At 44.9% G+C, this 27,920-nt stretch overlaps 1 protein-coding gene across 1 annotated transcript in view; it reads right to left on the bottom strand.

Annotated features, from left to right (window-relative positions):
* Positions 1–250: 250 nt before the first annotated feature.
* Positions 251–27,920, bottom strand: part of SORBS1 (sorbin and SH3 domain containing 1) — a 204,791-nt gene continuing 177,121 nt past the window's right edge. The window contains exons 30-33 of the mRNA XM_011999903.1: positions 25,597–26,370; positions 11,088–11,146; positions 7,125–7,237; positions 251–3,631 (exon numbers count right to left, since the gene is read on the bottom strand). Coding sequence (XP_011855293.1) covers positions 3,564–3,631; positions 7,125–7,237; positions 11,088–11,146; positions 25,597–26,370 — 1,014 coding nt within the window. The 3' untranslated portion in view covers positions 251–3,563. The remainder of the gene's footprint in view (positions 3,632–7,124; positions 7,238–11,087; positions 11,147–25,596; positions 26,371–27,920) is intronic.

Raw genomic sequence — 27,920 nt, forward strand, 5'->3', positions numbered from 1 at the left:
AAATACAAACATATTTTAGAAATAATGGCAAAATGGTCAACAGTAATCAATCAATTCAGAGGGTCAGGAGTTTGGTTATTCAGAAAAAAGTAAGGTAAGAAGTGGTGTCTTCAAGGAGGTGGCAGAAGGCAGATGGTAAATGATTAAGAATGGAAAGGACGGTATGAGAAATTGAAGCAGTGAATTTAAGCCTCATTTGAGAAGCTTGACAAAGGAAGGAAAGAAACAATGAATGACCAGAACAAACATATGCCACGCAATTCTGAATAAAGTTTATTAAATAATATGTACAGCAAATGTAGTAATTCAACACATCTATTTATCAAATCAATCCACTGCAATGAAGAAAAATAAACGAACAGAAAAATCTATGTCTGCATAGGACATGCTCTCAGTGTGTAATTTAAATGGCAATACTTTAAATTAATTGGTTATATATGTCAGTTATTTTTCTTTCAGAATATAATCTTTTTTGTAGTAACCTATTCTAGCAATAGGACTTAATATGACTGCAGATAAATAGGACTGCAAAAACCAAAAAACCAAAATAATGAAATTAAAAAGGAAAAAAACTATAACTGAGATCATAGTTACCTTCCCTCCCCAATAGAATAATTATCGTAAATTTTAACACTTTACAATGGCTATTTTTGTGCTAAAAATCTGTAGGTGAGTTATTTGGAATTCCTTCATTTAAATAAAAATGCAAAAAACTTCATGACTTCCTTACTTTACCCCCTTCCATTCAAATTTTTAAAATTATTTTTCTATACAAGGTAGGTACATGGGCTATACAAAGTTAAATATACATATTTACAGTCCCACTTCCTAAGCACATGATGTTTTTTTTTTTCTTTTACTGATCCCAGAGAGACTGCAAAAGATAAGGAGTTTGGGGCTTGCCTTTACCCGGAAGCATGGCTAATATATCAAAATGTGTTGCAAGGCATGCCGCCAGTTAGTAGCACTTGCTATTAATAAACCTGTATAAACATTTCAGCATAAAAATAGGTACTTTATATTACTAAATGTCTGAAGACAAAAGAGCAATTGGAAACCTCTGTTCCTTGTTTCATCATACATAGGAAGGCGACGTGATGCAAATTTTAACACATGATTTCATTAAAGACGGGCAAATTGGTGAGGCATACCTGAATTTCTGGAGATATACAAATGCGTGAGGCTGGCATCATATGCAAATGTGGCTTTACAAATTGGTTTTATTTTCTAGCTGTATTTAAAGAGGTGTTCAAAATTACCTACTTAATCAAGAAGCACCCCTCAAAAAACTATTAGATAAGATAGTGTTATTAATCGTTTGCATCTAAAGACCAGGAAATACATTAGCCAATACATTCCAAAATCGGTGAAATGCTGCCGTGCAAATTGCACGTGCATATGCATTTTTACTATATTCCCTCAGAGACAGTAAAAAAAAAAAAAAAAAAACAACAACAACAACAACAACAACAACAAACCAGTGCTCTTAGATGGTGGAGCAGACCTTCCAAAGCAATACGTCTTACTCTTACTGGGTCTTAAGGAAAATCAGGACGTCTCCTTCTACCCAGAAAGCTCACCCCCTCCAGGGCCATAGCCTTTTCCCTTGGGATTAAGGCCCTGCTCTGTCATACTTAAAAACAAATGTCTGTGGGAAGAGGTAACTCATTCCTATTATCAATCACTTACACTTCAGTGTGAATGAATTAGTGGCAGTTTCTTTCCTGAGAACAGGATTTGAAAGAACAATAGGGAGAAAGTGAGGGTACTGCGGCTGTCTGGTGGAGGGTGGGAAGCTGGTGGGATCCTAAGATGGGTATTTGTGACAGCAGCTGAGCCACAGGCATTGAAAACAAATTTTGCCTACCTGTAAGGACTCTAGACTTTGGGACAATGGTCCTGGGGTAATTCTGAGCTATATGCAGACAGCCAGGGCTTCCTGTATACAACCCTACCGCCTATAATTGTTACTCCTATTTGTGAGCTTGGATGTGTATCTGTGGGGGAAGATGACAGTTTGGAGACTCTGGAAAATATTCCAGGTATTTCCAGCTATGAACTACCCTCAGACAAAGGTTCTTCCAGCACCCTAGTTGTTTAAAAGTGAGCTAATGGAGATGGGAAATATGACAATGCTTTCTAGGATTCCTCCAGGGAAAATTCATCTCTTCCTCCCTCACGCCCTTCTCAGCACTTATCACAGTCTCTCTTGATTAAGTTCATTTTCCTGTGTCTGCCTCCCCAATCACCTCGAGTTCCTGGTGGGCAGGGAATGGGTCATTTCTGCATTTGTCTCACTCGGGGGTCTAAGAGAGGCCGATAAACGTCCTTGAGTTGGACAGAGCTGTGACCACGCACCCCAGGTGTCACAGGAGCCTCTCTCTTCTGATCTGGCCCCCACAAAGAACAGACGTCCTGGTTGCTGCTGGTAGTGGCAGAATTGCTGCTTCAGTCTGAAGAGAAGCTTTGCCAGGGTGTACTCAGATTCACAACCCTGGTTACTACATTTTGTGTGATCCTTGAACTCCTACAGGGAGTAGATCTGGAGCCACAGCAAACCCTGGGCATGTCTTGCTTTTGGTTGTCCCCCCAGCAGCCAGCGTATATTGCTGTATGTTAAATGAATGAATGAACATCATTTTTGGTTTTCTATGAGAATAGGCCTCCCAATTCCAAACTGTCCCAGGCAAACACAAGCCAGAAAAGAAAGGTTAGCAACAGTGCTCTGAAAAATGCAGCTGCGCTGTCCTGAAGGTAACCATTTCTAAAAGCCAAGGATACGGGAAAAGAATGAACCACAAGTGGCCTCCAGAGCCACAGGGCTTCCTGACTTCATCACTCAGAAAACAGACATAACCTATCTGCTTGGCCATCTGCTCCCCAGTTCTCATGGGCAAACCTTGTGTGCTTTTCTGTCTGAACACCAGGGCAGTCAACGGCACTGCTACACAGCAGGCTGAATGCAGTGGGTGCCTAAGTTTTGCCTCCGTTTCCCCATCCACACCTCAGCAGGTTGAGTGAGGGATTTGGTCTTGGGGCAGTTTGGGGGACTCCACCTTTGTCTAGGGGACAGTATTGGCAGCCCAGACTGACCTCCAGCAGTTAGAGGATCAGCTGGCTCCAGGGGAGCTGGGAAATGTAGGCTGGGGGTCTTGGTGCATCCTTGGGCTTGAAGCCTTCAGGATCAATGATTCCTTTGAGATGGAAGCTCTCTAAGGCTGGGGCAGGAGGAGGCATTTCTGGCTAACTCTGATCCCAGACTATGCTTCAGGTCAGATTACCCAAGAGGTGGAGGGGAGGGGAAAGGCTGGAGTGGCTCCCAGAAGCGGCTAAATAAATACAATTTGTCTCAATTCTTCTTGTTCAGCACACTAGTTCAGCCCTGTCTAATACACAGTAACCTTAGACAGGCTTGGGTTTTAAACACAACACTTCTCTGTCCCTGTCTTTTGCTTCTTACTTTATCCACTGTATTAATTTTCCTACTGACTCAACTAAAAAGATCGGTTCATGAATGATGCTTCATCCTCCAATAAAAATAATCTCCATGGTTTTCAGTCTTCTTATAGATACAAAGGTTTTACATAGTTGCCTGGAAAAGTACCAAACTGCCTTGTCCTTCTTGAAGTACCTATAAAAAAGCACACACATACGAAACGTGAGAAGACCCACTCACTTGAGTTGAGACAGCACGCTGCAGGGATGTCTGCTCAAACGCCCCTTGTCAACAGTCCTGCAGCTTAGAGAACACCATATGGTTTCCAAAGTCCTTTCCCCTATCTTGTCTCACTTAGGCTGCCAAATAATGCTGGGTGGTAAGCAATGTAGGCATTTCTAGTACTCTTGTTTTTCAGAAGAAGGAACCCAGGTTCAGAGGGTGGAAGTAACATGTCTGAGGTCCCACCGCTTAGTAAGTATCAGAGGCAGAATCTGAACCGAGGTCTTCTGACTCCCAGTCCATTGCTCTTTCCAACACTTCTGCTTTGTGGAGGAATTCACACATTTATCTGACACAAGAAGATACCTGGGATTTAGATTTTCTAAACCATGCAGTTTCTGAAAGCCCACTGACTATGGCCACCCACCAAAAGGAAATTCCTATCAAGCTTGTGCCTAAGCCCCCAGTTGAGTCCCTATCTTTGGTACTAACCTTGTTACGGCTCCTGCTAAGCCAGGAGCACTGAGCCATCTGGGAACAAAGCCCTTCCTGGGCTGCTCCACAGGCAGCACTGCTGATCCTTAATCTAGTTCCTTCCCTTGGGATTCTCTCTCTAAAGCAGGAGTGGCAGATATATGTTGTGTCATCATTATCCTCTCTTTAGCAGATATCCCAATTTGATAATTGCACCCTTATCACAATTGGCTTAGATTTGGCTTCGGAATCCTGTTGCACACAACATCTCAAGCAGCCACTACTAGTGGGTTGGAATTAGTACCCAAAGTGAAACTTCTAAGCTAAAAAAAATATATTAAAGCTTAGGACACCTAAAACATCTAGTTGAACTCCTACGGAGAATGGCTAAGAAGGCTAGAGAACTGAGATGGTAATGTCCAGAGATAATAAGAAACTTGCCTAGGGCCACATAGCTAGTTAGCATCTTTCCTTATGGATGAGAAAAATGAGTTCTGCTAGGCTACTTTATTTGTAGTTTGAAAACGCTACTTTTCGAAGTGACCAAGGAGGCTGGGCAGGGTGGCTCACGCCTGCAATTCCAGCACTTTGGGAGGCTGAGGCAGGCAGATCACTTGAGGTCAGAAGTTTGAGACCAGCCTGGCCAAGATGGTAAAACCCCATCTCCATTAAAAATATAAAAATTAGCTAGGCGTGGTGATGCTGACCTGTAGTCCCAGCTACTTGGGAGGCTGACCCAGGAGAATTGCTTGAACCTGGGAGGCAGAGCCTGCAGTGAGCCAAGTTCATGCCACTGTACTTGAGCCTGGGTGACAAACCAAGACTCTATCTCAAAAAAAGAAAAAAAAAAAAAAAGAGTGAAGAGTTCAAGGATGCAAGGAAGATACTCATCCCAAAATACTTCCTTTACCCAGCTGCCTGGCAGGCCTTTGTTAGAGAACTGGTGCTCCTTCCCACACCTAAGTTCTCATTAAAAAAACATACTGCTGAACGAGTTTAACAGCTAGTGCGTACTAGCGCTGCACTCTCTAAAATGATAGCCATGTGTGACTACTGAGCACTTGAAATGCAGCTAGTCTGAAACGAGCGGCGCTGTTAACTATAAAATACACATTGGGTTTCAAAGACTTAGTATGAAAAGATGTCTGTAAAATAACTCACTAACAATTTTTAATATTGATTACATGTTCAGATGATAGCATTTTGAATGCACTGGGTTTACAAAATACATTAGAATTAATTTCACTGGTTTCTTTTTACTCTTTTCCATGTGGCTCCTAGAACATTTTAAATTTCATACACAGCTTACACTGTGTTTCTATTGGATTGTGCTGCCCTGGAGTGGTCATTGACTTCTCAGACCTGATTTCTTTTTTTTTTTTTTGAGACGGAGTCTCGCTTTGCCACCCAGGCTGGAGTGCAGCCGCGCGATCTTGGCTCACTGCAAGCTCCGCCTCCCAGGTTCACGCCATTCTCCTGCCTCAGCCTCCCAGTAGCTGGGACAAAGGTGCCCGCCACCACGCCCGGCTAATTTTTTGTATTTTTAATAGAGACGGGGTTTCACCGTGTTAGCCAGGATGGTCTCAATCTCCTGACCTCGTGATCCACCCGCCTCGGCCTCCCAAAGTGCTGGGATTACAGGCGTGAGCCCCCGCGCCCGGCCTCAGACCTGATTTCTAATGAACAGACGACTCAAGGTAGTGAGGGCTGTGGGCTTCTGTGGACCTTGGGAGGATGGGGTAGTTCTCTAAGAGGCTGGTGAGCACAAAGTAAATCTTTCTGACTTCTCATTCATGTTGAGGTCTTGCTGTCCTCACCACCCCAGTCCTGATATTACTTTGCTTTAACAAAGCTTTGCCAGAAAAATCAGGGAAGGGCTGGTCTTTGGAAAGAAGATGAAGGTAAAGTCACTTCTATGGGGAGAAACTGAGGCAAAGAGTGGGTCAATATCTCCCAACATTATATGCATGCCTGAGCAGAAAGAACACAGATTTCAGGAGAGATGGGTGGCCTGAGTTCAAATCCTGACCCCACTATTTGCTACCTTGGTGATCTTCTTGTTCGGGCCTCAGTTTTTGAATCTGATAAATGAGGATAATTCTTATCTTACTGGGCTGTTTGTTGAGAGAACGTCAATAAAAGCATAACAAACACAGTGTCTGGTTTGTAACAGAATCTCAATAAGTTTGATCTCTCTCCTTCTTATACAGGCAAATCCTTTAATTAAGCAGGCTGCTTTGATTAATACTACTGAAAGCCTGGAGGAAACAAGGTCTTTAGAATGTCTACACATATGCCTGAGTTTCATGGTGGAGACACAGGGTCAGTCAAAAATTTTCTTGTGTTATTTCACAAGGGTTTTAAAGATAAAATTTCCAGATGCAAAATAGACACATGCACAATATAAATGTAAGTGGAAACTAGGGCCAGGCGCAGTGGCTTACGCCTGTAATCCCAACACTTTGGGAGGTCGAGGCGGGTGGATCACCTGAGATCAGGAGTTCAAGACCAGCCTGACCAACAAGGTGAAACCCCATCTCTACCAAAAATACAAAAATTAGCCAAGCGTGGTAGCAGGTGCCTGTAGTCCCAGCTATTTGGGAGACTGAGACAGGAGAATTGCTTGAACCTGGGAGGCAGAGGTTGCAGTGAGCCAAGATCACGCCACTGCACTCCAGCCTGGGCGACAGAGCGAGATTCTGTCTCAATAAATAAATAAATAAAAATAAAAAAATAAAAAATAAATGGAAACCCAATTAATAAATTTGACTACTGCTCTTCTGTGCAGATTTGGTTTCAGGTTCAACATAAGCAACATCCACATCATCCTAATAGCAACACAGACTGGTGGCCCAGAATTCCCAAGGTTGTAAAAAGCTCAGAAGGCTCTTCTTTCTGTGCAGAGAAGATTGCTTTGCTTTTTGCATGGCTCTTCGCCCCCTGTTATTCCCTCAATACACAACTAGTAAGAAAAGCATGATGAGATTCTTACCAACAAACCATCCATCGTCACATTTTTCCATGACATCAACGATATCTCCATCGCGGAGTTCCAACTCATCATCATTCTGTGGTATATAGCTATATAATGCTTGATAGCTAAATCTATACATGAAAAAAATGAATAGTAAGTGACTCAAATGTTGACAGGATTAAATAATGAATTTTTAAACTCCATTTCAAGTTCAATCAACATTTCAGTAGTGTTTCCTACTTATCAGTAGGGATAAAAGCATTTTATTGACTATTTCCCTAATAACTTAGCATTTGCAGAGATGCATTCCACATATAAGTTAATTAAGGCTGATGGATGGAGAACTTCTGACAAGCAAGCCATGATCAGTCCTCTTAGCTTCATTTGGTCACCACAGCCAAGCCTTTTTATCTAGAGCACCTCCCACTCTACCCCGACCTCTGCATTTTTTTTTTTTTTTTTTTTTTCTGGCTCTGTCTCCCAGGCTGGAGTGCAGTGGGCGATCTCGGCTCACTGCAAGCTCCGCCTCCCAGGTTCACGCCATTCTCCTGCCTCAGCCTCCTGAGTAGCTAGGACTACAGGCGCCCGCCACCTCGCCTGGCTAACTTTTTGTATTTTTAGTAGAGACGGGGTTTCACCATGTTAGCCAAAATGGTCTTGATCTCCTGACCTCGTGATCCGCCCGCCTCGGCCTCCCAAAGTGCTGGGATTACAGGCGTGAGCCACCACGCCCGGCCAACCTCTGCCTTTAAAGCAGTGGTCCCCAACCTTTTAGGCACCAGGGACTGGTTTCGCGGGAGACAATTTTTCGACAGACGGGGTGAGGTCTGGGGGATGGTTTGGGGATGAAACTATCGGGACATTAGTTAGATTCTCATAAGGAGGGCGTAACCTGGATCCCTCATATGTGCAGTTCACAATAGGGTTCGTGCTCCTGTGAGAATCTAATGCACTGCTGATCTGACAGGAGGCAGAGCTCAGGTGCTAATGCCTGGGGATTGGGGACCCCTGCTTTAAAGTAAACCAAACCTTTTCCTTAACATAGGATAATCTATGTAGATTATGAAGCACAATCAGAAGTTATTTGGGCCCAGAGACATTATATTCTGGTCATACAAATGGAGAACATAAAACATTTGTTTTTTTAAAAAAGTGTGTGTGTATAATAGCCATATATAATACATATAATAGCTATATATATGCTATTAAAAGTACATTCCAATTGCTTCACTGTTTAGCAAAACCATCTTGAGTTTCTTTACATGCCTGAACACATTTCATTCACTGCTTTTAAATGTGGATGTCATTTTTCTGAAACCCTTGAAAGCTTTTTTTCTTTCTTCTATCCCAGTGAGCATTGAGGGCAAGATTTTTATTTACTTGCTAGTTGGCCTAAGGCATTGGGTCTATGCTGTTTTGTCTGTTCTAACAGCCACTGCAGACAGCTGAACTGCTTGTGGTGAAATCTGATCCTTGCTTTGGCATCAAGGAAAAGCTTTGTTTTTATTTATTTCTTCAACAAATACATAAGAGGCACCTACTATGCACCAACTTCACAACTCTGTTTATTATTTTGAGACACAACAGTAGCAGGCAAAACTGTAAATGGGCCAATCATCTACCATTTCCAGTAGATGTCAATGAATTCCAGTGTGCGAGCAAGAAAGACTAGAAACAAGCAAGTGGAGTCAGTTCCCAGGAACGAGAGGTTCATTCTTCTCTGCTAAAACCAAAGGGACAACTTTACTTTCCATATTTATCCAAACGTATTGATAATTTGGTGGATGGATCTGGTTGCCAGAAGGAAGGTCTCAAATGAGGAATTAAGAGATGAAGATCAATTTCCAATTGGTAAATACTTTTTTTTTTTTTTTTTCATGTTTCTGTATTTGCCTGCTGTCTCCTACTCAATTTGGAGTCCCCTACTGGCCTCCCAAAACATGCTCTTGCCAGTTTCTTAGAATGCCTGGGCCCTTTAACTCCCACCATGGCTGCTTTGCCAGCCTCAGCCCTGGGAAATAACTCCAATATCTGCTTCTCTGTTTTCACTCCCAGACAGTGGAGACTGGCTGGACAACGTCCCACACTCTTGTTGCTTGGGTCCCCCAGTCAGTTCTAATTTGGGATGAACCTCATACTCCTCAGAACATTGTCCCATGGGGTCCTTCCCCCAGCTCTCCTGCCAATCCTGGTGTCCCCAGCTCAGCCAAGAGCTCTCACTCTACCCCCACTTCTGGAGTTGGAAGCTTGCTGTGCGCAGCACCTTAATCCTCCTCCCCTCCAGATTTAAGTCTCTGTGCCTCCACTCACCTTCCTGCCTCTGCTCCCACACATGAGGAAAGAAAGGTCCCTTCTCCAAGCCATGTTGAACCCCCTTCCTGGGCTCTTCCTTCACTTACTTCTTTTTTTTTCCTTTTTGTTTTAGACAGAGTCTTGATCTATCTCTAGGCTGGAGTGCAATGGTGCAATCTCAGCTCACTGCAACCTCTGCCTCCCGAGTTCAAGCGATTCTCCTGCCTCAGCCTCCGGAGTAGCTGGGACTACAGGCGCGCACCACTACGCCCAGCTAATTTTTGTATTTTTAGTAGAGACAGGGTTTCACCATGTTGGCCAGGACAGTCTCGATCTCTTGTCCTCGTGATCCACCCACCTTGTCCTCCCAAAGTGCTGGGATTACAGCTGTGAGCACCTGGCCTCACTTAGATCTTATTTGCGTTAATTGACATTTTACTCTGGTACAAATGTGCTTGTCTCTGCACCCTAAAAACACCTCCCCTGCCTCTGCTATTTCCTTGATCTATAGCCCCCCGCCTTCCACTCACCATCGACCCTTCCTAACACAGCACCTGCTGCCACCCCTACTAACACCAACCCTGCCATATCAGAGGTCACCAGGGATTTTTCCAGTTGCCATGGAAAATGCCTGGTAGAAATTTCTCATTTCCCACTCTTGGCCTCTCTGGGCAGGTGACACTGCTGACCAGATGCTGCAGCTGTTCTGTGAAAGCGAACGTCTTTAGACCCTCACTGGCACCTCCTGTTGTCCCTTCTCTGTCTCTGTGGCTGGCTAGGCTTCTTTACCTCTATCTCTGTTGGTAATCATACTCACTTCGACGGTTACAAAATGCCCACTGTGTCCTGGCTCAGGCCCTCATGGCTTCTTAGCTGGATTGATGTCTTCTAACAAACATCTTTGTCCCTGGTCTATGAAATCTACCCTCCACTCTGTTGCCAGAGTTATCTCCCTAAAACAAAATATGATCAATATGTTCCTTACTTCAAAAACCTTCAGTGGCTCCCTAGTACCAACAGAATAAAATCCAAACTTACTTCAACTGCATTCTGGAATCTACCATCTGGTCCCATCCCACCTCTGGGCTTCATCTCTATCTCTTCCATGAAGCATATGCTGCAGCTACACAGGCCCTTTCAAGTTCTCCAAATACACCCACTCTATGCCCTTGCACATGTGGTCCTCACCTCTGGGAAGATATTTTCCTCCCTCTTCTAGCTCTCAGAAACCAATTTGTCTTTCAGTGCTTGGTCCAAATCTCTCTTTCTCTGTGCACAGAGTTTTCTCCTATGTGCTTAAAACATAGGAGGTATCCAATAATTTTTTATGAATGAATGAATGAAGCAACCCTTTCATTCATGGCTGGTCAGAATTAACCATTTCTTCCTCTAACTTCCTGCTACACTAGCACTGAAATCAGTCAGCACAGCTCTCATTTGCCATTCTACAGCAGTTAATCTTTACCTGTCTCTCTCTCCCAGCAGTCTATGATGGCCTTTATTTACCTGCCACCTGTTTTCACCTCGGCTGATGCGGAACATGTCCTTCACTAGAAACCCTTAGGAGAGAACCTGGGAGTAATTCACTCATTTCTGGAAACAACTGCCCCATATTCAGCCAGTGACCTGCTTTCTAAGACCAACAGTTCTCTGGGAACATGAGAACTGAAGTTCACCAGGAGTACTTACAAATCTTGTGAGGTTTGACTCCTGTCGGGGGTGACTCTTCGCTGCTGGGCTTGAGGTTGCTGAGAAATGATTAAAGATGATTTATTGTCAGAAGGGGATACCTTGTGATGAAAGTCAAGGGGATGAGAAACAGTGCTGCAGTAATGAACAGATTTTTCGGCAATGTTTATGATCTCATTGCAAACCGCTTCCTGTGAGGTGGCCCCAAGATATCCAGAAACCCCAATAAAACAGTCAACATGGGGACAAAAAAAAAGAAAGAGAGGAAGAGATGTAACATTCCAGACGAAGCACATAAGTCCAGGGAGAAAACAGAGTTGAAGATCCAGGTTAAAAAATAGATATTCCAGTAGTGGAGTGCAGGAGGGATCCAGGCGTAAGCATGGAAAAACAGGTAAGATACAGAAGAATTTGGAATTTAGTAAGAATATTAAAAAATAAAAATAAAAGGAAGCAGCATAAAAGCCTGTAATTAGTGAGTAACTGTTACAAATGGAATACTTTAGGGTAGAAATGCAAGTATGTATCCCCGATCATGCACTAATACATTAATGTAATCCCACATATAGGCAAAGTAGAAATATTGTCTATAAATTCCGCTGCTCTTTACCAGGGGCTGGGGGTAAGGGAGTGGCCTAACATCTCGTTCTACTATAATAGCCACAGAATTCTTGTAAATAATGTTTCTGTGGGTTAACCAGGCATCATTCTAGTCTAGATTCCAAAAGCAGGATCAGTAAAAATTCTCTTTGGAAAGGCTGCAGTCTTATTCAACAGGCATCTTACCACATAGCTCTTTTCAGATTCTGTGAGATCAGGTCCTGCTCTCAATGAATGATGAGAAAGCTGTGATCACCAAGCAAATTATAAGGGAGACATTTTAGCAGATGTCACATTGGAAAGGATTCAAAATAAAAGCATGAGCAAATCCACGTACCACACCATCACGCTTGGATGACACCGGATACTGGCGGCCTATGGCCACCAAGTCTCCACAACAACACGGTGGGTGCACAGAAGAAAACGCAAATGTAGAGTTAGAAGCAAGCATCCGGGAAATGAAATGGGAAACTGGAAACATGGCTGCAGTGAGGTGAGGATGAACAACACAGGGTCCCCAGATTGGTAGGAGAGAGACACAGAAAGGCCATCTTAGCCATGTCCCTTCACACATATTGGTCCCCTCACGCTCGGCTAGTAAGTATCTAGGGAAGGCTGCTGAACCCAAAGCCAGTTTTGGTTATTTTGTTGACAGGAAGGCCCCTCTAGCAGAGCAGGCCCGTAGAACCATCAGGTCTGCTGTATTTCAGAAACTTAGAAAAGGGAATAACATTTTGAAAACTTCCTTGGTAAGATTTGAAGTATCAACCAAGATCATTCCCCTGGAAAAATCTGCAAATGACACACTCCGGTGAGGTATGAGATGAGTTCAGATAGCTTGTAGGACAGAGCTTGCTTCCAGAAATAGGACTGTGTGTGACAAAACTGTCACTCTTCACTTACCAACCCAGGTACCACATGCTGACACAGAAACACATGGTCAAGCAGACCTGCCTTTTGAGTGGGGCTTCCATTGCAGGGGCCAGGCCTTCACTGGAAGAATGTTTAGAACCATGTCCCCCAGAGAGGATTCAGTTCTAAGCTCTAGGAAGTTTTTCTAAGTAAACACCCTGAAGAGCCAACCTTGAAAAAATCCTCCAGGTAACATGCAATAATAGCAACAGTTCGGCCAGGCATGGTGGCTCATGCCTGTAATCCCAGCACTTTGGGAGGCCAAGGCAGGAGGACTGCTTGAGCCTGGGAGTTGGAGACCAGCCTGGGCAACAAAGCAAAACCCCGTCTCTATGAAAAAAATACAAAAATTAGCCAGGTGTGGCAGCATATACCTGTAGTCCCAGCTGCTTGGGATCAACTGAGCCAGGGAGATTCAGGCTGCAGTGAGCCATGATTGCAACACTGCACTCCAGCCTGGGTGACAAAGCAAGACCCTGTCTCAAAAAAAAAAAAAAGCAATAGGCCACAATTCCAGGGCCTTCTAGACGCGCACTTAGAAATCTTTTGCGTATGACCCACTTGTTTCACAGAGAGACAGAGAGAGTGAGAGCCTCCCCTGAGGTTACACAGCAAGTCAGTGGTAGGCTTTTCTCCTGGCTTCATCTATTGTCCCATCTGACCTTGTCTTTCATCCTCAGACCATCTTCTACTTTATAGAGTGTGCTCATTGACCTCATCTTCAGTGAGTCCCTCAGAAACCCTGGAGTCAGGAAAGACAGGGTTTGTCATTGTTTTCTTTAACAACCAAGGAAGCTGATGCTCAAAGGGGTTTCGTGCATTCCTCAATATCACACAGCAAGTAAGAGGTAAAGTGGCTTCACTGCTCTTTCCCCTCCACCAGACCACCCACTCCTGTTCACCTCCACTGGAAATGTCTTCATCCATTAGCAAGCCCTGCAGGACTAACTTCCATTGCAGGCATCATTTCAATACCCCTGTCCTTTCAGGAAGCCTCTTCAAGTTCTCCAAACCCCCTCTAAACTGCAACCACTCAAACCAGTCACCCTGCACTCTGACAGGAGCAAAGGAAGAGGCAGAACTAAAGGGGCCATGTCATGCTCCTTCTGCAATGACTCTGGATGTTAGGTCTTTGCCGGGTGACTGGGAGCCGACCTCGTGTGGCTCCACTTACCACCCACACTCCACTCGCCGCCTCTGGATTAAGGTGTCCGTATCACAAAGGAAAGAAATGGACATTTCCAAGTAACTTCTATGTGGGCTTTCAGAAGAATGAAACTTACTCTGGGCACCTTGAGTGGGTGATAATGATATGCAGATTTTAACATGACAGAAGGGAGAACTTCCAAACAATCCAACAATACAAGGGGCTGCCACAAGAGGAAATGAGTTGGCTGCCATGGCAGCTGTTTAAGCTGAGGCTGCTGTAGACTCTAACTAATTGGGATATTGTAGAGCCATCCTTCTTAAACTTTAATGTATATATACATATCACTTGGGACCCTGTGAAAATGTAGACTCTGACTTGATACACCTGGACTGTATTGTGAAATTCTGCATTTCTACTTGGTAGTACTGAGGCTGCTGGTTCACAGATCAACTTTAGGCAGCAAGGGTGCAGAGGACCTCAACTGCCCTACACTGAGATTCTTTGGCTACAGTATGCCAAGACCGGTGGTCTGGGTCACACCTCATGAAAACAAAAGTTCTCATAAAAAATAAAATATTTCCAAATTCCAGCTGGTGGCCTCATGAGCTCAGGTCAAATGCAATACAAAAAAAAAGAGAGGATATAGACAATCTCTTGGCAAGATCTCCATAGCTTACAGAAACTTAGCATCCTTCCACTCAGCTTCACTCATCCCAAAGGAGTAACTGGAATCAATTATCTGGCAAACAATTTGGTGCTGAAAACAGGATAAGTGAATCAAATACAGTAAAAAGAACCTGATATTTTACAAGGATATATAGGTCCGTTACATACCTGACTTTTGTACTAACCCTCTGACTTGAGGAGTGCAGAATAAGGAATTTAAGGCTCAGAGGAGTTCCATCCCAGGCACTACTTTTTTTTTTTTTTTTGAGACGGAGTTTTGCTCTGTCACCCAGGCACAATCTGGGCTCACTGCAACCTCCGTTTCCCAGGTTCAAGCAATTCTCCTGCCTCAGCCTCCCAAGTAGCTGGGATTACAGGCGTGGGCCACCACATTCAGCTAATTTTTTTTTGTATTTTTAGTAGAGATGGGGTTTCACCATGTTGGTCAGGCTGGTCTCGAACTCCTGACCTCAAATGATCCACCCACCTCGGCCTCCCAAAGTGCTGGGATTACAGGTGTGAACCACTGTGCCCAGTCCCACTTCTATATTCCTGTCCTTTTGGGAAGAGTCTTTGAGTTCTCTAAACTCCTCCTAAACTGCAATCACTCAAACAAGTCACCTCAGACTCTGACAGAAGTAAAGGAAGGGACAAAATGAAAGGGCCCATTTCATGCTTCTTCCACAATGTCTCAGGACGTTAGGCCTTTGCCAGGTGGCTGGGACCTGACCTTGTGAGGTTTGCACAAAGTAGTGTGAGAGCTGAGCCCTTTGACGTCTAATCTCCATATACCACCTGCCACCTCCCTCTTGAATCATGATTAGATTGCTTGTGTAACCATGATAGCAATACCCAAGTTCTGCCTTGTCTGAAAACAGGCACTATCTATCATTTCTCTTCTTGAATACTTTTTACTCTAGGTGTTCAAAGACATTTCCTTATATAAAAGATACGGTGTATGGCAATAGCATCCAATCATTAATTGTGAACTATAGTACCAAAAGGGATACTGATGGCCCACCTTGTACCTTCCTTGGTCTCAGGCCATACCCCAAGCTAAGGATAATCATCATCATAGCTTTAACATCTGTATAGTACAAACTTAACCCCATTCCTGAGAGGCAGGGATGACTGAGTGCCTCACTTAGCATTTGTTGAATAAATGAAGGAAGAAGTCAAGATAAACATTTATTCTATTAGCTAAGACTCAATTTCTCTCTGTTTAGATTTCAGTGAAATAGCTTATATAACTGAAATGTAAACCAGTTTTGTTTTGTTTTTTTTTTCAGGGGATGGAGACACGGCATGGGGGTAGACCCTCAGTGGAAATGGAAACCATCACTATCCATCACAAGAATCAGCCCTTCATTTTGCAGGCTGTTATCCTCAGATTTTTTTTTCCCCTCTAGGTATGTTTTTTTTTTTCCTGTCCCCATTTTCTAACCACTTTACAGCTTTGCATAGTGCTTCTTCTGGACCTGTCCTGTCCAAGATGGTAGCCAGTAGCCACAGGTGGCTGTTGGACACTTGAGATGTAGCAAGTATGAAGTGAAATGTGTTATGTGTAAAAACAGACACTGGATTTCAAAAACTTAGTACAAAATAAAGAATGTACAATCTCAGTAATAATTTTTAGATATATTGGGTTATAATCTATTATTAAAATTTCAGTTGTTCCATTTTACTGTGTCTACTAGAACATTTTAAAATCACACATGTGGCTCACATTATATTTCTATTAGACAATGCTGCTCTGAACCCTCCCCAGGTCCTCAGGGTCTGCCCTTATTTAAGCCTAAAAGAAGATACAAATTCTAACAAGGACTTCATTAGGATTAAGAATAAAGGGAGTATATCTCATGCGAAGGACATTGCCGACTCTGGTGATGGCATTCTAGTTTTTCACTTGTTTACAAAACAACCAGCCCAGCACATGCACACACACACACACACTCTGCACTTCCCTCCTTTCCCCCATTAATAGTAAGCAGATGATAGTCCGTGATCTAGAAACTGCTTTCTTCTGTATTTGTACACAAGTCGCCTCTCCTGGCCTGGAGTGCTTGCTTCATTCTCCTCAATTGGGTGAACCTGCACGCGTCCTTGCTGTTGCCCTTCTACTTTCAGTTCACAGAAATCCCCCAGAAATCAGATCTTAGCCTCCCTGGAGCTGTTAATCCCTTTGGATCCACAGAACACCTGGCGCTACTGCGGAGCTACTAAGCATCCGCTTCCAGCTTTGGGTGTGCGCCAAGGCCTTGTGGACCCAAATCAATTGCACACAGGCTACAGAACAGCAGGAAGTCCTGACGATGTGGACAGGACAGAGAAACTCAACTTCCCCCGGCCCCAAATCCCCTCTAGAAACAGCGCGAGGCTCTGCTGCTCCCCTAATCTGCCCAAGTCTCACAGAGACGGCACTCCTCTAGTCGTCTCACGTCCCAAGTCTTCTCAGACCCCACCCCACCTTTCTCATGACCTACCCTGACCTCCCAGTGGGACAGTGAGAAAATCCGGGTTCCAGATCATGCTCTGTACTAACTGATTGTCTTGTGAACAAAATGCTTAATGTCTTAGGACTTCAAGTTCTAAAATACATAAGAGGATTGGACATAATTTACATAAATGTCCTTTTTGGCTTTAACGCTCCATGATTGCAATGTGCCTGTCCTATGGGTTAAGAAGTAGGAGTGGGCAGGGGCTGAGCTGGCTTAAGGGAGGCAGCACTCTACTCATTGCTTACTGAAGACTGGCAGGGGGAAGGCTTTTGACTACAGCCTCCAGATATGGCTGAAGTGCTCACTTCTGGAAGCATCCCAAGTGACTGCCCCAGAATAGTCACAGAAGATTTGTACCTACTGGAACATCATGGGCAAACTCTTCCAGGGGAGTAGAAAGGCCCGAATGATTCAGTCTCCTGGGTGTGAGCTTCAGGAAATCACCAGAGCACCCTCTAAACAGCCTCTGACTCCACTGAGTTATCTTATTAAGTTTACTGAGAAAAAGATCACGGCTTAAATATAAAATGAATTACAAACAACTAGTTCAACTGCTTACCACCTAGATTTTATCTCCTTGCTAATCACTCAATAGACAACACATTAACTTTGTTGTAATTTGAATCTGATTACAACACTAAACTTACATGCTCAGTAAATATTCACCCAATGCTCAGCCTTCTCTTCATAGACTATCATACAGTCTTCTCTTTCTTTCATAAGACTGTTAGGGGAGTAATGGCAGATACATATTCAAGTGTAAAGAAACCAAAGGTTTTCCAAGAATAACTTATGCCTTTATACTGAAGGTAGAAGAAACTAATTTGGGGAGCACAAATTCCAAATTTTCTAAATTCTCGATTTGTGTAACCCAAAGTAAAATGATTTTCCCATTCTCTATTTTCTTCTCTCCCCCCCCACCGCCCCCCGCCACCATTTTCTCTCTTAGGTGGAACAGGGTAAGGTGGATAAAGTAAACTACTTCTGTTTCATTTCCCTGGTACCTTGACATCACACAACAGGTTATTTATGATCCCATTACAGGCTCTGTGCTAGCTGCTTTCATCTCTATTATATTTCATTTAATTCTCATAGTAACTCAAGAAGGTGCTCAACATTGACCTCATTTTACAAATGAGAAAACGAAGACCTGCCATGTCTGAGTTGGGAATGTGAACAGTTAGTATTGGAACATCTGTCTCTCAGACTCCAAGTTCTGCACACTCCACCACACCCCAACCTTCGAGGTTTGTGTTCTGCCAGAGGAAGATATCAGAAGAGCTAGAGAGAGATGCTGACCAACAGGTCACCTTAATTTGTCCAGTACCCTGTGGCTGGCACTTTCTACTGACATGCTCCATTCTCCTAACACTTTCATAAGGGTACACACTTTAGCTTTGGGTCTTAGTCCCTTACCCATTTTTTTTTTTTCCTGTTGTTCAGGTTAGACTGCAGTGGTGTGATCATGGCTCACTGTAGCCTTGACCTCCCAGACCCAAGCATTCTTCCCATCTCAGCTTCCCAAGTAACTGGAACCACAGGCACTCGCCACCACTCCCGGCTAATGTTTTTATTTTTGTAGAGACGTAGTCTCCCTGTGCTGCTCAGGATGGTCTCGAACTCCTGAGCTTAAGAGATCTTCCTGTGTTGGCCCCCGAAAGTGTGAGCCACCATGCCCGGCCAGTTCCCTAACATGAGTGTTGAGAGAATACCTGCTGCTTATTTTTGTAAGTACTGCAGCCAACGTCTCTCCCCATCCCGTAAGCTGTTAAATGCCCTCTATTTAGAGATTTCCCTTCTGAGTGAGTCAAAGGAAAATGTTTCCTATATTTACTTGAGTATCTTAACATTTAAATTTTCTTTTTTCTTGCAGGTTACATCACAGCTTCCTCTTCTATTTCTGATTTTGATCCTCAAGGCAGGCCTATGCCTCTGTTCTTATCTTTCTGGGAATGAACTTAGTTTCCTTGTGTTGAGAAGTGTTCCCTCTGAAGTCACATCTTTCTGTCTTGAGTCACTTTGCCTCCTTCTCCCTTCTCTAAGCCTATAGTTCGTTCTCATGCTTCTCAGACAGATGCTTTGAGGACACATAGCTTTCCTGTATATTGAGATTTTATTTGATTAGCTTCCTTCCCTTTAGGAACCAAACTAACATCACAAAAGTTTTGTCACTTTCCTCAGGCCTTGGTTTTCTCATCTCATTGTAAAAGACTGGAGGCTCTTAACCTACTGGTCTGTCACAGATGGACTTGGGTGTGGGCCTCTTGAAACGATGCAAAACTGTGTGTCACTCTCCTCCCCAAACTACTGGCCTACAGTCCTCAGCTGATCTCAGATTCTCAAAGGTTCTTGATCTAGAAAAAGTTATCAGTTACTGGAGTAGATGGTCTCTAAATATTCTTTTTAATTCAAAAGTTCTAGGAGGTACTCTCACACATTGTAAAAACTCTTAAAAACCAAGGCTGGATGCCAGTCAACAAATAGTGCTTCTGTCACGGAGAAACTCCGCAAATATTTGATCATGCAAGTGATGGGATTTTTCAAGATGATCTTCCCTTTGCTTTCTTTTTCTTTTTTTTAGTGGAACAACCAATTTGATCTGTAACTGACTGTGAACAATGAATTGAGATAACTCACTACCACCAGACCTGTTCCCCTTACTTTCTTTTCCTGTTTACTTTTTAAAAATTTTTTGAAGTAGAGTCTTGCTCTGTCACCCAGGCTGGAGTGCAGTGGCATGATCTCAGCTCACTGCAACCTCCACCTCCCGGGTTCAAGCAATTCTCATGCCTCAGCCTCCCGAGTAGCTTGGATTACAGATGTCTACCAACACGCCTGGCTAATTTTTCTATTTTTAGTAGATACAGGGTTTCACCATGTTGGCCAGGCTGGTCTTAAACTCCTGGCCTCAAGTGATCTGCCTGCCTCAGCCTCCCAAAGTGCTGGGATTACAGGCGTGAGCCACCATGCCCAGCGTACCTTCTTGATTGTTCTAAATGTTGTTGGCCAAAATTGCGCCCAAGAAAATCCAAGAACTTCGGTGATAATTCTGAATGCTTGGGCATTTTGTATGCACATTTTTCATCCAATAAGTTGTCTCTCAAAAATTAAAAGGAAAAGCTTCTATTTTTCCATTGTAAAGGTCTGTAAATTGATTATAAACCCCTGACTTAAACTTTTGTATGTGTTCTTCTTTCTCCTTTCAACTAAAATTCACGCAGGATTTTTACCTAATCAAAGGATATCAAAGCTAAAAGGAATGGCATTTTTCTTGTCTGAATCTTTTGTTTATGGACAGAGTAGCTGCCAGGAAAGAGAAGTGACTCAACCAAAGATACTTGGCAAACCAATGGCAGAGCTAGAGCTAGAACTTGGAACCCTGACTCTCAATCCAGTGCTCTTCCCACCCCTTCCTGATGTCCCTGAAGACCCTTGCATTCATTTCACTCACTCTCTTCTGCTGTTCAGAGAAAAAACACACCTAAAAACATGGGCAACTGACCCAGTGTAAACCAGTTTCGGAGTGAAAAGTCAAACCATTTCACACGAAGTGTCCACACATTTGCAGAGTTGAGGGAGGTGGGCAGGTGACTGATTCAAAGGGTCACCGTGACTCCTGACGTATGTTCTGGTCCCAGCCCCTTCTCCAGAAATCCCCTTTTCTATTCACCTGTGGATACCAGAAGCCTCACCCAAACCAGGAGTGCATCATTCTCCATGCATACCTTTCATGGTCCTACCTCTGGGCCTTTGCTTGAGCTATTTGCCTTGAGTCCCACCCTCCTGTTGTACACCTGTGAGAAAAACTCTTATTCTTTAAGGCTCAGATTAAATGCTACTTTTTTGAGGAGAGCAAAATCACCTGGTGACCATCCAGCAGGCCCCAGAGGCAAAAACTCCTTATCTGAGGAATTTAGAAGGGAGCAATGACCACCTGGTGACCATCAAACAGGCCAAATTCTTTATCTGGGAAAATCAGAAGTAATTAGACTTCCCTATCATTTAAAGCAGGCATCTGGTCCCATATTTCTTTCCCTCCAAATTTATAAGTAACTAGAATTTCTACACATCTCTGGAATGGCATGCTGAAACTCATTGTGCAACCCTTGCTGACATTAAGGCACCAAAACATCTACAGATGTAATCATTTATGACCTATGTGGCCAGTATCATCCAAATTGCCCCTAAGCTTCCGCCTTAAGGTCCATAAACACTCCTGAGGAAAATCCACCACAGTGCGCTCAGTCCTCTCTCACTGAGTGCCCTGCTGCACTCTTTTGCAGTATTCTTTCTTTCTAATAAACTTTCCTTCTTCAAACCTATACTGTTATCAGTCAATTTTTCTTACCAACACTCAAGTCAACCACCTCCTTGTGCTGGGGCTCTGACACCCTGCCCAGCATTTTTTTTCCTGAGGTTTCCAGACAACCACCTTCCTCCCTTGTTATTATTTCTCCCCATCTTGATCTTCCAGGGGGTGTAGTTTGTGACTCTCTTTCCTTATTTGCATTATAATTATTTGGGAACAGGTCTTACTCCCCTGGTGGAGATCCTAAACTCCTTTAGTTGGGGTCAGTCATTGTTTGTCTTTTCTTTCTTTCTTTCTTTTTTTTTTTTTTGAGACGGGGTCTTGCTCTGTCACCCAGGCTGGAGTGCAGTGGCCCTATCTCTGCTCACTGCAATCTCTGCTTCCTGAGTTCAAGTGATTCTCCCACCTCAGCCTACCAAGTAGCTGGGATTACAGGCATGCACCACCACGCCCAGCTGATTTTTTTTATTTTTTAGAAGAGATTTTTGTATTTTTAGAAGAGATGGGGTTTCCCTATGCTGGCTGGTCTCAAACTCCTGACCTCAAGAGATCCGCCTGCCTCAGGCTCCCGAAGTGCTGGGATTACAGGTGTAAGCCACCGTGTCTGGCTTGCCTTTTCTTTCATTCAACAAATATTCACTGGGTGCCTTCCATACATCAGGTATCATGGTCTTGCCCTTGGAGCACTGATACTTTATGGGAACACAGGGAAGCAAAGGGGGCTGAGAGAGGCTCACTCACTCAGACCATTGCAGGGGCTGTGGCAGCACAAAGTCAGAGCACTGAATCCACTCATGCAGGGGTGGGGGAGGCTGTCAGGAAAGGTGTTAAAGGAAATCAGAATATTTTACTCCAAAATATATTTTTTGACATATTTTGGGATGGCTGTCAGAGAGCCAGCAAAAACAGGTAGCTCTGCAAAGCTGTCTTTTGTGCAGGAGATTTGTATTTACAGAGAAAAATCTGCATTGATGCAGTCAGGTTTTCTCTGAGGCTTTCCCTTGTCTAGATCTAGAAAAGATGAACTGACAGGCTGACACCTTTAAAGGCCTAAAAGAAACATTTACCATCTATTCTCTCTGAGGCTGCTACTTGTGAGCTTTCATCTAAATAACAAGACCCCCTTTGCTAGCCAAGCCTTACTTTTCTCCCTCCCATAACGTGTCTTACTGCTTAAAATATGATTTACCACCATAATCTGTCTTTGGCCATCCTCTGAGCCCCCATTCTTCTGTAACCTCAAGATGGTATAAGCTTCTGCACCCCATTGAGGGGTTGGGTCTTCATTCTGAAGGCTCCTATGTCACATAAAACTGTATGCCTTTTCTCCTATTAATTTGCTTCTTGGCCGGGTGTGGTGGCTCATGCCTGTAATCCAAGGAGGCCGAGGCGGGAGGATCACTTGAGGTCAGGAGTCTGAGACCAGCCTGACCAACATGGTGAAACCCCGTCTCTACCAAACAAAACAAAAATTACCTGGGCATGGTGGCATGTGCCTGTAGTCCCAGCTACTCGAGGAGGCTGGGGTAGAAGAAGTCTTGAATCTGGGGGCAGAGGTTGCAATGAGATTGTGCCATTGCACTCCAGCCTGGATGACAGAGTGAGACCTTGACTCAAAAAAAAAAAGAAAAAAAAAGAAAAGAAAGAAAAGAAAAAAATTTGTTTGCTTCTTATCAGTAATTTTTAGGGAAACTTCAAAGGACAAAAGGGAAACTTTCCCTTGGCCCCAACAGCTTCCTAGAAGTTACATCTAAATGGAAGCCCTGATGATGTTCACCCCTCTCTATCTCTTGCAGCAAACTGCCTGAAATATCCTAAATGCTTCAAAGAGTAAATGATCATAACATTTCAGAATATCTTTTCATTTAAGGTTCTCAGGTAAAATTCCCTCTCATTATTGGTCAGATTCTCAACCTACCTCCCCAATACCTATAATAAAAGTGAACTTTTGTTTCAGCTCTTTAGTTCAGCAAGGATCATAACGTCTGACAGTTCTCTTGATACGCAAACTGGTCTGGAATGCATTTTTCCTGTGGTCACGTCATTCTGATGGGGCTGCCAGAGAACAGTTGTCATATAAGTCCTTTCCATTTTTAGCATGTCTGTCACCCAAAGGGGGCCCAAGACACAGGAGCCTCTTCTGAAGGACCCCGTTTCCAGAGTTGTCAGCTCCTGCTCCAGCCACAGGAGGGGAAAGTGAGGAGGCTAAAGGGGAGGTGTGGGTGCAGCCCTTTTCACACAAATGCCAGCTCTCAAGGGGGAGCGAGCCCCAGGCCACAGCCTGGGCACACCCATGGAAAAGGGGCTTGTGCCAGGAGGTCAGAAGGAAGGGAGGGGACAGGAAGTGGTACACTTGGGGTCTGGAGGCCCACCAAGAAAGGAACACCAAGTTTCAACAAGCCTGACTTTCCAATCAACATAATCTTCAGTGTTGCCAGCTACTCCACTCCTATCCTGCCTTAGGAAGCAGGAAGCGTATACCCCTAACCTTACTCGGAGATCCGGCACCGTGCGCACTTCCTATACACACAGGATCTTGGAATTGGGCCGGGATGATGACTCAACACTGACGATAAGGATGTCCTCGGGTGCCTTGGGTTGACTTAGAACGTTTATAGAATTGTTCCTGTGTCAGAGACGTTTAATTCTTTTCAGCTAGCCACTTTACCACCTCTTCTATTTTTTCCTCAACCTGTTCCAGGGCCAGGCAAAGCCTTTGTCAGGTATTGCTGCTTTCCTACGGCCCCACACAGCAGCGGGAGATCCCACATATGGAGCCTTGGCACGTGCCAAGCACCAACTTCCATTAATTACCTCATTGAATCCTTGCCCTACAAGTGATGGACTGCTTCCACTCCTATTTTGCATGTGAGAGGTTAAGTGGCTTTCTAGCAAAAGACTAAGCCTGATTTCTTATAAACTACCCCATGCTGGCTCACCCTCAGTGATCCCTACTCCTGATGTGCTGGCCCACCCATGGGCCCACATGTGCTTGGCTGGAGCTGGAAGTCTGGCCTAGTGTGTCTCAAGCCTCTGTGCTCCTGTGTCCCCCAAGCATGCCTCTATTATTGCCCTGGTGGTATTGCTGTGTTTGTAGGCTCCTCCTTGTTTTGAGGAGCCTTGAACTTAGGGTCCTCAAGAGGAGAGACAAATGACCCTTATATGCTGCCCAGAGGCTGGTACCTGCAGGTCTTATTCATAGACGGAATAACTACAGCCTCAAAGGGAAACTGAGGTTGCAAGCCTAAGGGTTAAGCACTATTTACTGTGGACATCATACATACTAGATACTTAATAAATGGCTTGCAGACATCTTCAGGAACTCAATCTGGGTCTAAGGAGGTTCTAAGAATATTCTCAGTTCTAGAAGCAGTTCTAGGTCACCCAAGATGGTGGCTCTATCACTTCCATTTATAAAGTGCTGACCATGTTCCCAGGATCATAAGCCCTTGTACTCAACCACTCTTTGACGTAGGTCCTATCATCTCCATTTTACAGATGAGGAAACTGAGTCTCAGAGAGGGGAAGTAACTCCCAAGTCACTAGACAGTAAGAGGTGGAGCTGGCATTCAAACCTGGTTGCTTCAGAGGAGTTGCCTAAAGTCTTTGACTTTAGCAGTAGTAAACAGCATAGCCAAAATCAGACTTGTGATTTGTTTAGTTGCTAATTTCATGTCTCCAAAAAAATTTTCAGGTCTCAAAATACCCTAAGGCTACCTTTGTCCAAATGCTGCACTCTTTGTAGCTGACCCAGAGAGAAGATGGGACACTCACCCAAAAACCTGGCATGCCTACTCGAGGATACCCCATGTCAGTCAGGGCTCCAGGAGACCTGCATTCTCCTCTCCAGAACCAAAACACCTTTGTTGCGTGGCAAACAAAGGCCCCGCGCGCCCACACAAACACGAGACAGGACAAAGACCTGACAGAACCGAGCACTAGCAGAGCACCATGGGTTATGGAAACAAAGTGCATCTTACATAAAAGCAAACCACACCACCACACCAAAGCCTGGTGTTCTCAGCTGTGTTAGTCAAAGCAAATCGAGGGTCATCTCCAAGGCATACATGGGACGTGAGGAAGGTCTGCCTTCTCAGAGGCCCTTGCAGCAGGCCAGGAGGCATTCAAAGTAGAGATAACTTCCGAATGACCTCAAGTGGTCAGATACAGCCTGTCCTTTCCCTCCAACTGTATCCAGCCCTGGCACCTGAATTCATGTCCCCCCATTCCCTCCGGGGCCATCTCTTTGCTCCCGAGGCAAGCAAATGGTCTCACCAGCATTCACTTGGCCTCCGTAGATGGACCGGGGCGAGACGTGCAGCCCACCCTGCCAAGTGAGACGCCAAGTGCACACGCGGCATGCTGCAGTCCTACCTGGCTCCCACCTCTCCGAGCAGCTTTCCTCCCCGCCTGCTCGCCACCTCTATGCCGCTCTGTCTGCTCAGCCTCACTTCCTGGAAAAGCGCTACCCAGGGGCTTGCCGGGCCGGCTCTCCTCAGGGGTGTTGAGATCTGAGAGTCTGTGTTCAGTACTCAGGCACCTGACCACGTCTGAAGGCTTCAAGCAGCTCTTCTTAGAGATCTCGGGTCCGCCAGGGCCTCTCTGGCCTGCCTCCCTCTCTGCTTTCCTCTCATATTGTCCACTCTCTTCGCGCCATGGCTGCCTCTTGCTCTGGCTGCTAAAGGCATCACTAAGCTGGGAGATGACACTATCAGAGCTCCCCAGTGGCAGCTGCGAGAAGCTATCTTGGTGGATGCCTGAAGATGGCATGTGGACACCACCGTCTCCATTCATGTGAAGGGAGGCCTGGGAAGCGGGTGCTAGGGCGTAGGTTTTGTGTGGGGAAGGTAGGGCCAGTGGAGAAGCTACTGATCGTGGGGTGGGACGATCTGACCAACTCAAATGGGGGAGGCTGAGAGACAGGGAGGGACTGGCCCTTGGTGACAAGGCAAGGTGGTCAGTGTTATAGACAGAAGCCTCTGGCAGAGGAGGCAAGGGTGGGGTCAGGGCCAGAGAACGCCTGCCTGGGACCCCCACAGTCAGCGAGATCCACTCAGAGGTGACGGCGTGCATCTCGGGGGACAGGGCTCGGCGGGAGTGGGGCAGAGATGAGGGTGCTGGCGTGATGAGCTTGCTGTGACTGGAAAACTTAAAAAGAAGAAGAGAGAGGAAAACAAAAGAAAGAAGCAAAAGGTACAAGTGTCAGCATAAAGGAAAAAGAAGGAAAATAATCACAAGGGGTATATAAAGAGGAATGAAATGGAGAGGATGAGCAAGGACACTCTGGTGTCCAAAAAGGAAATCCTTGGGTTACGTCTGGGGAGAAACCAGGATGGGTGAGTGTGCGTGTGAGCATGTGCGAATGTGAGCCTGATGTGTGCAGGCAGTGGGTGGAGGAAGCAGCCAGAGGTGTTGAGATGGAGAGAGGTTCCCGTCAGAGTAGTGATGGATGAGGCCGGCCTGCTTTGCAGAATTGGATTTTCAAAGGGACCCACTGGAAGCTCCCTATCCCAGCCCCCCAGCCCCTGTGCATCCAGATCCCTGACCCGGAACCATGGGGAAAGGTGGCCCCGCACTGCCATGGCCCTTCCCTGAGGTTTTATTTCCTCTGGGAGCTCAGCAGAGTCTTCCAGAGAGGAGTATGAGTAGTGTACTAGTTTTGTTTTACAATCACTCTTGGCTACAGTCAAGTGAAAAATGTAGCCGAGTTCTCTGCATCCTTACAAAGCAGAATGTCCCGCCCCAGTCACACACCCTGTCCTATAAGACAACAGGATGCGGCTGTCACTGTGCAGGAAGCCCTGGGTCAGCCTGTTTAATGCTTTCTGCCAAGAACCCTCTACTGGGGTCAGTGATGAGCAGGTGTCAGAGGAGGAAACAATTAGAGGACTAGACAAGAGGCACCATCTCAGGGGCAACCTGGGCCCCCAGGTCCTACTCTTGTTCCTCTGCCAACCTCCTGGTGGTTTGGCTGGACTTTTTCACAGGATGTCACCCCCACTGTATCACCCTGAACTCAAGGTTCTGACATTTTCTTGGCTTTGGGAAAGTGGGGATCAGTTTGGAATAGTTTATATTTCTAAACAAGTTTATTCATAATTAATGTTTGGGAGAGCCAACATCTTACCATGCCTATAAACCTACATCCTTTCAGCCCACTGAGACTGAGATGCTATAAGTTACTTGTTCCAGTCACCTGGTTCCGGTGAATGCAAACACTTTGGACCTGGTCTATGTGGCTGACGAGAAGAAGGTGTAAGTCTCTCTTTCAGCCTTTGTCTTCTGCAGGCCAACTTTGGCCAAGATGACTGAGGACCACATTTGGACCATGGGATTTATGACACAGTGGTGGTCCCCACACCAACAGCTTCACCCAGGAGGGACCAACTGATAAAGGCTCTTGTTTCTCTTTCCCTAGTCACTTTATTCCCAGAGCAATTATCTGACTCTTCCTTTTCCCCTGAGATAATATATCTTCAACCAAGCACTGGAAAAGGCCATTTGTATGCATGAAGACAAAGTCCAGTGTACAGTCTGCTTTCCTGCAGTTTTTGTTTTTTGTTTTTTTTTTGGAGACAGAGTCTCGCTCTGTCGCCCAGGCTGGAGTGCAGTGGCGTGATCTCAGCTCATTGCAACCTCCGCCTCCCAGGTTCAAGCAATTCTCCTGCCTCAGCCTCCCAAGTAGCTGGGACTACAGG

The sequence above is a fragment of the Mandrillus leucophaeus genome, unplaced genomic scaffold (genome assembly GCF_000951045.1).
Source record: "Mandrillus leucophaeus isolate KB7577 unplaced genomic scaffold, Mleu.le_1.0 Scaffold117, whole genome shotgun sequence".
Classification (NCBI taxonomy): Eukaryota; Metazoa; Chordata; class Mammalia; order Primates; family Cercopithecidae; genus Mandrillus; species Mandrillus leucophaeus.